The sequence below is a fragment of the Haliotis cracherodii genome, unplaced genomic scaffold (genome assembly GCF_022045235.1).
Source record: "Haliotis cracherodii isolate W230 unplaced genomic scaffold, xgHalCrac1.p SCAF_16, whole genome shotgun sequence".
NCBI lineage: Eukaryota > Metazoa > Mollusca > Gastropoda > Lepetellida > Haliotidae > Haliotis > Haliotis cracherodii.
In genome coordinates, this window is record NW_027266271.1 from 25026173 (window position 1) to 25040088 (window position 13916).

Here is a 13916-nt window from a genome sequence, read left to right on the forward strand (position 1 = left end):
TGCGTCAGACTGTTGATAAAAATGTGAAATTTTCTACCACAAAAATTATATTGTTGCAAGGTGGGTGTTTTTCAAAAATATTCAGGCTAATAGTTTTAATGGAAAAATATATCTGGTTGTGCAGCTAAAATGTATAATCTTCCGCCAAAATCTTGTTTCATGTGCAATAACCTTCTGGGTAAAGTTTTCCTGTATGTTTCAGTGTCAGAATCCTTTTGCATATCTGGATCAGCTGTCATCCCAGGGCAAACGTTTTCCCTATATCTTCACCCTGAAGGAATACCTCTGACCAATGTCCCAGCTGAACACGTTCAGATTTCTGGTTCAAGGATTGTATCAGATGAGCGGTTATAAATAAATAAATCCATCTAAACTATATCTGTATGATTTCCTGTTGTTCTTTTAACATTTAAGATGTCATTTGATTGTTACTTGACTCGGCAATATTCCTATAAGCTCTTAAACATTAAGTATGAAACTTTGTCCCTTTGCCACACTGGAATTGATAAAAATATATGTTTGCGTTTGGTCTTTTTTTGTTCTTGTTTTTTTGTTGTTGTTTTTTTTTTTGGGGGGGGGGGGGGGGGAGAGGCGGTTGACTCAGTTGTGTAAGGCGCCACAATTCGCTGTGCAGAGACAGGCCAGTAACCTATGATCGTTGGTTCGAATCCCGATTCACCCCGATTATGTTTCTAGGTTTGTCAGCTCCATACCCGTGCTCGTAGGTTTCACCAAAGTGTTAAATGTCTAAGACCAGCATCACTTTGGGCTTTCCCAACATCAAGCTGACACGCCGTGATATAACTGTAATACTGTTCAGTGCGGCGTTAAGGTCAATCTTGACCAAATATGATGTCTAGAATAGAAGAAACATACGTGCCAAAAAGGTTCAGCTTCCTCATTGTAACAGAAAGACAAACATGCCTGTTGAGAGAATGCTGACGGTATGTTCAGAAAGCAAAGTTCAACCCAAAGATATAATTTTACATATCGCGAAAAATGGAACACATGTGTTGAAATAGGTTTCAGCAATTTATCACCCAAAACTGGCTCCCACTGGAAATATCGGATCGGTGAGATCAAGTGATATCTACATTGTAGATATCGCTGCAATGAAATTGCATCACAATGCTTAGCAGACTATTGTGACGTCATTGTTACCATGATACGCCATGACTTATTGTCGTTAGCAGCATTTTTTACACTTAAGACACTGCTTATTACTGTCTAGAAGAATGATGTTGGATGATAAATAAAATCTCACCCTCGTGTCTTTTGATATCAAATATATATCAACACTCGTTGCAAGCCTCGGAGTCTTTCCACTTGTATCAACTCGTGTTGATATATTTGATATCAAAAGGCACTCGGGTGAGATTCTCTATATTTCAGCATGTATATCTCACATGAAACATACTGATGCCTATTCTCGGCAGTAATTCATGCACTTCTTCACTATGTGTTATAGCTAACTGAAAAGGCCATGGTGGCTTATGGGTAAATGGAAAATAGATTAAATACAGGTATTGTTAATTTGTAGTGAGAGAGATATTTTATATGGATTCGAAGATCTGTGTAACAGGCTCAAACCAGTCCCTTCAAATTCACTCCAGGGTGATTTCAGCTGAGTCAGCCCTGGGGTGATTTGAGCCGAGACCCAAGTCACTCTCCGTTAGCCTCAAATCAATCCCTTACTTTCTACAGTATCACACGTCTACTGTTCTGGCATACAGTTCTGTCCTTTCAGATGTTCGTGTAACCTTCGTCACGTGACAGGACCCTGCGATACCACATATAACCTACATGCATAGTCACATAACACAGCATATGACTGCACCTAATGACAACATTTCTTGCTTGGCAGGTTTAAGCAATATTTCTGCATCTGTACCACAAATATTGTCTTTTCAACGTACAACATTTTGGCACCGTGTTGACTGCCTCGCTGATTTCAACTACATCTCGGTTGTACGGATACAATTAATGCTTGACAATGATAAACTGAAAGAACAATTGTATGATTTGAAACAATTTTCATGGTTTCGGATTAAATTTTATATCATGTTATCTTCCGAACCGGCGGATATATTCTCACGAAGATAAGGTCATTGTTATATATAGAAATCTAGAAGAACAAAATATGTTGACTGGGTTCAATGACATACCTTCCGGTAATTCTATAGTCCGTTAAGTTAAGTTCCATAATAATAATCAGTATCATGATTTATTCATATGAACAAAGGTCAAATGTAGTGAGCAAATTCTTGAAAAGCTAAAATCTTCAATATACATTTACGTATAATGGAACTGAAATATTGTTTCTCAATAAACCTCAGATGACATTTGCTGTCATTTCTTACTTAATTGTCCTAAAACAAGTGAAGATAGATATGTCACTGCATTACCCATAGCGTAAAAAATAACCGAGTTGATGAAAATCGTATGTGCACTAGTGCAGATATCACTTCACGCGCACCAGGGTGTTGTTTACGTCATCGGGATTGCATTGTTGACGTCATTCGAATATCATTTAAACCCCGCTCGGAAAATACAAGAATTCTGACACTCGTTTCGTAATATCAGTATGACACACACATCCCTGGTCATCAAATGATCCGTGGACCAAGGAATGAAGTTTACTCAAGTTTGTCGTGTGCGATAGTGGTGTACAGTTGAAAAATCAAACGTTTTGACATATTTGGACTTCGTTATTTTGTGACATTGCAAACATCCAAGCAATTTTTTGTTTTTTGTTAAGAATTCACATTATATCAAGGACCATTGTATCTCCCCGCGACAGGGGTCAGGCTGTATACTCGCCGGGCCCAGGAACATATCTGTCTCCTCACGCACCTCCTTGGTCATTGCAGTAAGGTGGCAGATTTTGTGTTATCATTCGGTATGAGCTGCGAAATCTGGATATCGTGAAAGCTAGATACAAACTCAGACACTATTTATGCACCGCCAATGATATGCAAACACTATTACCAGTTTTTGCAACATCGCCTTAGCCTTGAATCATCTTACAGCCACAATCATACACACAAAGGTTTAGCCTTGTGGTTCATAAGTAGCAGAAAATGTTTCATCATTTTTGTGAATTATTTTTGTGAATTTCAGCATCAACAGTCCAGTGGTTTCTTAGATTGTTTGTTTGTTTGTTGTTTAACGCCAGCTATATGACGACGGTCTGTAAATTATCGAGTCTGGACCAGACAATCCAGGGATTGGCATCATGAGCATCGATCCACGCTATTGGGATACGATGACATGCATCAACCAAGTGGGCGAGTCTGACCCTCCGATCCCGTTAGTCGTCTTTTCCGACAACAACAGTCGCTTTTTAAGGCAAGCATGGATTGACCAGGGAAGACCTATTCTAACCCGGATCTTCACGGAACGGTTTCTTAGAAGACCTATTTATATATTTAATTTGTTCCTCATAGGGACCCTTCTTCAGAACAGCGGAATGCACTGACACATGAGGGGGGTATGGATAGCAATTCTACACTCACTCCATGTGTAAAATGCTTCAAAGCAACCTTTCCATTGTAATAATGGAGTGATGTATAATCTCAACTGTGATCACGTGACAGGAAGTTATCTAACACCCAATCAGTATAAGCCCGCATTACCATGCAGTCACTGCGTCATACACCAATGCGACAGTGGGTAGAGCTGACTTCGTTCCCGGTGGCGGTGGAACGGGAGCCTTCATATAGTCAGTCAGCATGCTGATTCTGTGTCTGGCTAAGCTGCAAATCCTTCGTATTATTCACGTAAAAACAACCTGTTCGGGATAATATATCCTTCTTTCTTTATTTCACTAATGCACTATATATTTCAATACCTGTATCAACTTCTTCAGCTCTCAAATAAACATGTTCATGCAGTTTACTTATACACAATTTCAATAGAAAAAATAACAATGTGACTTACGACCACATACCCTCATTATACAGCCCAGGGCACTGATAGACAGTCCCAAAATGTATTTTATACGCGGATTCCGGGTGAGAATATAGGTTCCCTGCAAGAGGCGACTTAATGAATCGGTGGTCAGGTTCGATGACATGGTTGATGCATGTCATTTTATCCAAATTGCGTGGGTTGATGGATCACTGGATTGTCTGGTCCAGATTCGATTATTTAAAGAGCGCCGTCATATAGCTGGAATAGTGCTGACTGTGGCGTTAAACTGCAAACAAACACACAAATATTAGATTCAATGAACTGACAAATATTTACACGATTTATCAAGTCTGTACAATCTATAACTGATGGATGGTCTCAACCAAAAGTGTCTCTCTTTTGGGATGCAGCTTTTTTCCTCTGACACTCCAGATACTATCAACATTATTGTCATATGACATATTTTCATATTGTCATATTATTATCTATAACAGTTACATGATAATATACGTAATCAAAGACAATTTAAATTGACAGATATATTTAACAATGATAACTACGAATGATTGATGATACAGTATGTATACAGTTAAGTACTCATAGTTGCCTGGAGGCAAATGTATTTATTATTTATTTATTTATTGCTTATATAATTTTCTAAAATTTGAATAATGTTCGCACTTCTTGTTCAATACTTTTCCATCACCCTGTGTTACCTGATAACATGTAATGTCCGAAAGTAAAGTGGATATATATCTTAAACTACAAAGGTCAAGACAATTTCCTATTTCAGCTGCCACCTACCTCTACGCACGCGAGAAAGCCAACTACGTAGACGCTCGTCGCCTCTGTCAAAAGCATGGCCTTGACAATGCAAAAGTGACGTCTGCTGAGGATCAACACAACCTTAGCGAACTTATCAAAAAGGAAAGGTCACTAGAGACATCATGTGCGTCCCATTTCAGAATCACAATCACTCCTTACTACATTTCAGCCAGGACCCACTTCCTTAAGCCCAGGGGGGTTCCGGGTTAGGATAGTCAGGTAGTTAGTTAATGGATTCAATCCGGCCAACAAAAGGGCTAACAATACATCGGACGACTTACGCGAAGAAAGAATTACAGCATGATTTGTGTGTTTGTTTGTTTGTTTGTTTAACTTCGCACTCGGCAATATTGCAGCTTTATTCCGGCTGTCTGTTAATAATCTAGTTTGGACCAGAAAATCCAGTGGCTGACAGTGATTCTCTATTGACAAGAGATACACATCGTCCTGATATGATCTGTTCAAATCTGTACTTACATCCCAGTGCTTGGTTTGCTTTCAAGTAACGTGTTTATGTATACGTGGTGTCCCACTTCCTTTTATTCAAGAAGTTATTGTAAATTTGCAAAATGTGTTGTTTGATTTGTGCAGCCTTTCCTGTGGGATTAGTGAGTGTGTTACCCACTATGCCAACATGGCCAGGACACCAACATATGTGATGTCATAGCTAATTTACATACCAACATGATCAAACTTGGCATCTGACTTATCGGTACGACTCGGGTGATTGAGCTTTCAAGCCGACTGTGGATATATGTGTCGATGAAGTTCCAGGCACATACTTAGAAAAAACGATAGCGATTTAAATGAGTAAACACACGGCAGATTGCAGATGAATCAGAGCAGGACCTTGATCGAAGTTCAGTGTCAGTATCAATCACTGCACCATCATTTACAATATCAGTGTTCAACACACTGACTTTCGAAAAGCTGCTATAATGGCTTGATTTTGGTGGAATTAAACTCCAAGGTCGAATGACGACAACCAACGTTTAGTTACGTAATCGATTGTCGGTGACGTGGGTCTAGGCCAAGGTCACACTTATCTCTGTTATGTCCTTCGTGTAAATAACAGCTGCTTTCTATGCGTTGCCGTTTTCCTTTTGAAGTCGCAGCCCCAGCCCCATCTTTTCCCTAAAGCCCAAAGACCCGTGAAGAAGGTAGAATAGGTCTTCAGCAGCCGATGCTTGACGTAAAAGGCGACTATGCTTGTCGTAAAAGGTGACTAGCGGGATCGGTTGGTCAGGCTCGCTGACTTGGCTGATGCATGTCATCGTATCCCAATTGCGTGGATCGATGCTCATGATGTCAATCACTGGATTGTCTGGTCCAGACTCGATTATTTACAGACCGCCGTCATACAGCTGGAATATTGCTGAGTGCGGCGATAAACAACATACCAACCAACCTACCCTAAAGTGTGGCACACTCGCCCTTGTAAACAGCTATATCCCTCGCTGTGTGGCCCCTACCAACCTTATGGTAATGTTAAAGGGGCACTGATCTAACGCAATTCCCCGGGACTGGTTGTTGCCTTTGTTATTGTTTTTTCCCAGTGAGTACCCGGATGTATAGCAGAAATCTAGACTAGTTCGCGACCTCTGCTGCGCCTTTCGTAAGCGCATTGGTCACTTTTATGGATACCGGTAGTAATAAGGGCGTATGGTCACATCGATCAACAAAATGAAATACAGTTTTCGAGATAATAAGGAAATGTAGGTATCTTTGGGGGTAGCATCGGTAATGGTGACGAAGTTTTCATAAGTCACTTGCTTGGTAATTTTGCGATTTTCGTTTACACTATTTTTACTTGCAACAGGAAGTAAATATTTCACCTAAGCATTGCTTTTTTATAATGTGCATATTTTTTTACTGTCAAAATGTGTATCATATCTATTAAACGTCTAAATATTTTACAAAGTGACTGAAAAACATTTCGTTGAAAAGTACATTTCTATGCTGTTTGGCTTCTAATCCTACATAATAATCTGTTGTGATCTGGACAGATTTCTTAGTCAAAATGGCTGAAATATTTACACATTTTATTAATTTCCTGCGAGAATCACATTTTACAAATTGACGGTAATATATACAGGTTTACAAAGGAAAAGACCGGTGAAAACAACGTCTATCGCGCATTGAACCAATGCGTATAGAAACAAGAACGAATCAGTTCAAATGAAGGAAAACAAAATGCAAATACCATAATTACAACCCACCAAATTTATGTGTATAAATTTTAGGCAGCTTCCTTGTTCGAGGAATGTATCCGTGAATATCCACACAAAGGAACAATATTCCACTCGTCTGCAGCTGTACAAAGAAACTTATTCGATGCCACGTGTCTCTGTAACAATCAAATATTTTAAAAGATATATATCGTTTCGGGATATTATAACCCGTGTTCGTTTCTCAGCTAATCACTTGGATTGTTTCAGGTGTTTCACATAGGTGTCAAGTCTCAAGGGTCGGGTGAGAAAGCCCACGTGACAACTATTTTTTTATAACGACCACGGTTCCATTGAGTGATAGATAACAATAATCAATCAATCAACGTATTATCAGTTAACCCTTTGAACAAAGTATGTTGTTTTTACATCGGCACTTCACGCCATGATTTGAGTGTATTCCCTTTGTTTTAGTAAACCTAGACATGTAAACACTCACTTTTGACATATCCACTGTGCAAGATAACAGTGATTAATCAATCAACGTATTTTCTATTAATCCTTTGATGACCAGGAACGATCCCTTGATTTACAAAAAAAGTAAATAAACTGATCATTCATCTCTTGCTTGGCGGCCACGTGCATATTACATAACACACATTTCACCTCACTTCAAACCTGGATTTAGATTGAATAATTACCCCAGACACAATAAATGCCAAATGGGAACCTTTGTCAGGTAATCTAAGTGGTGTTACCACTAATTGTACATGTAATAAATTCATTAACTGAGCATCAAGGGAATGACGACAAATACACAAGTGTATGGTTAGACGAGAAAACGTGGATGACAACAAGGGAGTAGTAATCGTATTATCGACGTAATCCAAAACCCGAAAATGCTTTCACTGCATGGATACTTTTTTTAGTATTAAACTATAACCATCTGGGGTATTTCCAAATTACGACATCCGATGAGCTCCGCCGTTCTTTTTGTCTCTTTGTTTAGGCTGAAGAAATTAATTAACATGCGCCTTTTTTGCCGAAATCTTTATAGATCACAGTTAACCAATCCGTGTTTATGCAAAAATGCGTAAAACAAATATTGCCTCCAGCCTCCAAGTTCATTTAGCTGTCCTTGCAGACGGTAGCCCAGTCTCTGGTCATGCTCAGTTGCGTTGCTCATCATCCGGGTACTCACGGGGGGGAAAACAATAACAAAGGCAGCAACCAGTCCGGGAAAATTGCGTTAGATCAGTGCCCCTTTAAGCCTATATCAGTTTCCAAATATTTGGGAGAAAAATCTTAAATTGTCAATCCTAGCATGTTTTTTTAAGTCATTCAAACACCATTTATTCGTCTGCTGACGCATTTTTGTGATAAATATCAATCTCATAGTTACCTTAATTAAACAGAAACAATGTCTCAATTTCAATCATGGAGCAAACTTCAATGTCTAGGCCAAGACTTTAAATGGGCAAATAAAAAACATAGCTAATAACATTTTTGTCTGATTTGTAAAGAAAATGGTTAGCTTAGATTGAGTTATTTGTTATATCATTTCAAAAAAGTATAATTTGAATAGATGCATGCAAAGAAAAGGTCACCTCACTGATAAGATGGAGACAAGAGGTTGAATTTACCAGTCATCCGACACACGCTGCACCAGAAGCCGCCCTGCGATCATGCGCCAAGGACTGTGCGAAACTGACCTGCATGTACTTCACACTTGATAAACGGTGCAAGACGTACAACGACGACACTTACCTTGACACACGGCCCAGGAAGTAGTCGGCGATCTGGAAATATAACTGACAACACAGACAGAAAACACTTATGCCTTAGCATCAGAAAGTATGTACAAAGCAAAGCACTCTTGTCTTGTTTGATTTCGATGTCTATGTCTACTTATACTTGTTTGTCCATCTTTCGTATATTGCCTGTAGGGTAAAGTATGCGTTATTAAAGTTTGTAAAATTTAAATTAAGTTTATTATGTACTAAACACAACTATTGGATGATCACCCATATATATTCAGCAACAAAAGTTCCCGGGCACCCCATTCCAATCGGTTGCATACAAGAAAAAACCTTTCTGGTGTTCAAACAAAATATGAAAACATATTGCACAACGCACCCTCAGCAGAAAATGCATGATCAGATGGCAAAAAAAAGTGTCTTTCGTGCAGCAATCATGCATTTCTTATGTAAATCAGGGTATAAAGCACAGAACCATCCCTGGCCTTTGTCGAATATCGGGATTGTTGCGAGAAGACCAGCCAGACGCCCAATTCTGACCAAAACAATAACCGCCGAATGCGTCTAAATCAACATGGTTTTTCGGCATGACAACGCCCGACCCCATGTAGCCCGGGTTGTTCAACAAGCCCTTGGACAGAACAGCGTGAATGTGATCCCATGACCTGTTCGCTCTCCAGATCTTTCTCCAATAGAACGCATATGGGATGAAATGGACCGCCGTCTCCGACGTTTACCATGTGCTGCGACCACAGTACAGGAACTGGTAGAAAGGAGGCTGGTGAAGGTATGAGATGCCATCCCACAATAGTGAGTGAGTTTAAATTGTCACATCGGCAATATTTCAGCCATATCGTGACGACCATCCCACAATACTGTGTTGGACGTTTGATCCGTACAATGCGAAGGAGATGCATTGCATGCATCCAAGCGAGAACGGGACTCACACGCTTCTGATGTGTGACTTGACAATTTGGTTGTTGCATCTTTCTCTCGTCATAACGTCATTAAATGTGTAAATTTGTTTTACTGGTCCATTGAAATTATGAATCCTTTCAGGTGTGTGCGTCTTCTTTGATCACGTTCTTGTTTTATATCGTGTCACAGGAACTTCTGTTGCTGAGTATAGTTAAGGGCTGATAATGATCAAAGCACCAGTTGTTTAAGACCACACTGATGTGAATGTTTGGGGGGGTATTGATCATAACAATATATGAATCATGGTAATTCATGCAGGAGCAGGTACACACAAACCAAAGTTTCACAAATTTAAGCATTGTGTTCATGGTCACAAAATCGTATCGCTCGAACACAAGCAGTTGTCAGTAGCTGCAAATCAGAGTATTGACACGTGTTTTTTAACCCCACTAACAGTAATGAATGACAGGAAACACTTGTAACAATGCGTTGATTTTTGAATGTTGAAAATCGAGGCAGAACTTTTGGGATGCTCCAAACTGGCAATAGTCAACGTCAGGTGGCTGTACATTTTAAAGTCACTCAGATTGGGAGACTGTGGCAGCGGTACCAGGCCACAGGAACAGTCGCCTATGCTTGGAAACCAGGTCGTCACAACACAGAGGCCGGACGTTACGTCAGATAAGTGATAAACACTTTACCACAAAATGGTTAATATTTTTGGTGATTTCCTACATATTGTTGTGGCTATAGGGTAGCCTAGTGGTTAAAGTGTGGGTTCAATGTGTGAAGCCCATTTCTGGTGTCCCCCCAACGTGATATTGTTGGAATATTGGTAAAAGCGGCGTCACTCACTCACTCACTATATATTGTAATTGAATTACGTTCAAATAAAATGAAAGAAAAAGATCATGATTTTGTTTGATTTTCAAAATAGTTCTTCAAATCAAATTCAGTTGTGTTGAAATTTGACTGAATGAGTGTGTGAGGGAATATATTTTATATCATGGCATGTCAGTTTGGTTTGGTAGGAAAGTCATGCGTGATGCAAGTCTTAGACGTTTACCTCTTTGATGAAACCCACGAGCACCATAGAGACTGAAAACATGTAATTTCAATCTCATTAAAATTAGATCTTAGTTCTCGCTAGCTGAACAAAGATCTGAGGACATCCCATTACGGGTCACGTCAGACCGACCTTGCGCGAACTTTGACCGACCAATGGAATGACCAAGCAGAAGACAGCTTTCTCGTGCTTTACGGCACAAATTTCTTATTGGAGACTACGCTTGACAAATTCTCGATTACATATTTGAAACCTGAACAAAAAAACATTCTGGAATGGTTTAGATTGTAAGGATTCAGTCGTTAAACCCGTAACTATCGTTCGGAATACCCCATGTTAAAGTTTTCGAGATTACATGATTAGAAATCACATTCCAACAGTCACTTTCATAATCTGGTAAGCGACGCACTGATTGGTCGGATGAAAGGTCGTTCTGACGTGACCCCTAATGGGATGTCTTCAGATCTTTGTTCAGCGGTAGCAAGAACTAAGGTCTGATTTTAATGAGATTGATGTTATTTTAACGTTACGTGTTACGAGTTAACCCAAAGATTGGCAACGATTCAGTGAAAATCGACAAAAATACAACAGGGTGGTATATTTAAATATTTGTATTCAACTAAGAATTAATATGAGATACAATGTAACAACTGATTATACATTAAATTCTTTGTTTCACAATTTCACATGAATAAATGTAGTAGCTTGTAAACACATAGATGTACAATTAATACAATTGTCTCAGCGTTTTTGGCCTGTTCGCCAAATGGCATCTGTTTCGGCGGATAAAATAGACTTTTTATTATCTTGCTTTGACAATTTATATTGGCGAGTCAATGAACGTCACACCACAACCTTATCACGTATCTCAATCGAACAATTGTTTTCCAACTGTTTTCAATTTGCAGTAATTCTTTTACAATGGCAGATTGAAACATGACGGCAAGAGAATTCGTTGTAGCAGTACCACGCGGGTATACATGTAAGCGGTTCAGTGCGTGCCTCGTTTTATCATGTTGAGACAGACACCCAGGGACTGCCTGATAACAAAACATAACATATGTATAGAACTGACAAATTATATCTAAATCGAAACATATGCACTTTACATATACACAAACATCGTTGGCTGCCGCGTGTTACCAACCGTCTTGGAACCATCAACATGCATTACAAAACTGGGGAAACAGCATAGATTGCTGTACATCAATTCTATACCGGAATCCCCACTGTGGGAGAGTGAGTGAGTGAGTATGGTTTAACGCCGCTTTTAGCAATATTCCAGCAACATCACGCATTGTACCCATGTCGGGAATCGAACCCGGGTCTTCGGCGTGACGAGCGAACGCTTTAACCAATAGGCTGCCCGACCGCCCCCCACTGTGGGAGGGCCTAGGGTGATTAGTATCACCATGATGCACCATGGAATGAATGACAAATACTGAGGCTGATGACTACTAATAAACGATTCACATTAAGACAATTATACAGAAACAGACTTCAACAGATAGGACAATACATCAAACTTTGTCATTATACATAGATAAGTAAATGGCATGATGGATGCAATCTAACTATAAAGACAAGGGGTTAGTAAGATGAGCATCAGTCTGCAACAGCAGGTGCGATGGGGACGTGATGACCGGACCGTGGTCACGCTACCGTGTAGACGTACGGCAGAGTAACGCCCTGTGCAGTCAGCTGATCAAGAAAGTCAAATGGACACTGTCCCTGGAATATAAGACAATAGCTGGAAATACATTAAGTTATATACGCTGGTTAGACACCTAAAAGTAAGTTAGCATACGCCATCGGCACAGAGTACATTTGGCAGAATGAATCTTGTTTTAGGCCACAATATTGCAGGTTTGTCACGGGAAGGCAAACCAGTGATCGATAGCATGAGCAACAATCCCAAGCTCGGTGCACACTGTCAGACCGATTTTGTTTGTTTTTTGTGTTGTTTAACGCTGCACTCAGCAATATTCCAGGTATATGACGGCGGTCTGTAGATAATAGAGTGTGGACTAGATAATCCAGTGATTGACATCATGAGCATCGCGATCCACGCAATGGGATACGATGACATGCATCAACCAAGTCAGCGAGCCTGACCACCCGATCCCGTTAGTCGCTTCATAGTATTACCATTCTATCCGCATAAATCGGTTCTTAGGAATAACGTGTTTTTAAGAGATTAAGGTGTGGCTTCCTGAAGTTGTTTGGCGGACATTTCCAATCATGTTCGATGCAATTCCCTATTTTGACTTGAACCAAAAACAATGCTCCCCTGTTTTTCAGGTGAACATTGACTTGACAGTGGTATCATCGCTTTTTTATTGTGATTCACAATCACATGCTCATGATACAGCTGGATTCGTACATTGAACTCAGCTTTCATACTTCAGGTGAACATTGACTTGACAGTGGTATCATCACTTTTTATAGTGATTTACAATCACATGCTCATAATACAGCTGGATTCGTACATTGAACTCAGCTTTCATACTTCAGGTGAACATTGACTTGACAGTGGTATCATCACTATTTATAGTGATTCACAATCACATGCTCATGATACAGCTGGATTTGTACATTGAACTCAGCTTTCATACTTCATGATCATGGAAACGGTTTATGTCCCTTTTGGTTGTTGAAAAGAACAATAATAAAGTATGCCTTGTTGAATAGGCTGGCGGATATCTGTTGTCATAAAGACATGCTTATTATATGTTTCTTATGATTTCTGGTTTTGTCGTTTAAATTTGTTTGATAAAACTGAAGGCAAAAAACGATGCCATCATTACTGGGTATTGCAGCGTCACAACAAGTAGCCTACCCTCTTAGTAACGGCTGTGTCAGCACTGTCGGCGACGTCAAAGAGACTTCCGTAACGGCTGTTGGTCAAGATGGTTGCTAGTTCCCCATCAACAGAGACTGGTTCACCGGACTGTGAAATGAAACGTGTTTCCTTCACATTGTATTTCATTTGTTAAAATGCTTCCATAACGTAAAATGATTACTTAACCACATAGCTACTCAATGTGTTGTCGTTCACCAATAGGAGGCGGGTACCATGGTGACATGGCTACTCCATGGATGGGTCTGTATTATATCTAATATAAGATTCAAACACAATATTGGTTGAATACATTGTAAAAGGCAAATTGTCAATTCATCGGCGCAATACATACACTGAATTCTTGATGGTCATTTGTGACTGATCATTGATAATTACCAACCAAACGAAACCAGTCATGGGAGCTGCGT

At 39.7% G+C, this 13916-nt stretch overlaps 1 protein-coding gene across 2 annotated transcripts in view; it reads right to left on the reverse strand.

Annotated features, from left to right (window-relative positions):
• Window positions 1-11320: 11320 nt before the first annotated feature.
• LOC139463988 (arsenite methyltransferase-like) overlaps window positions 11321-13916 on the reverse strand; it is a 28193-nt gene continuing 25597 nt past the window's right edge. For both annotated transcript variants that reach the window (XM_071245466.1, XM_071245467.1), the window contains exons 9-10: window positions 13486-13596; window positions 11321-12377 (exon numbers count right to left, since the gene is read on the reverse strand). In XM_071245466.1, coding sequence (XP_071101567.1) covers window positions 12300-12377; window positions 13486-13596 — 189 coding nt within the window. In that variant the 3' untranslated portion in view covers window positions 11321-12299. The remainder of the gene's footprint in view (window positions 12378-13485; window positions 13597-13916) is intronic.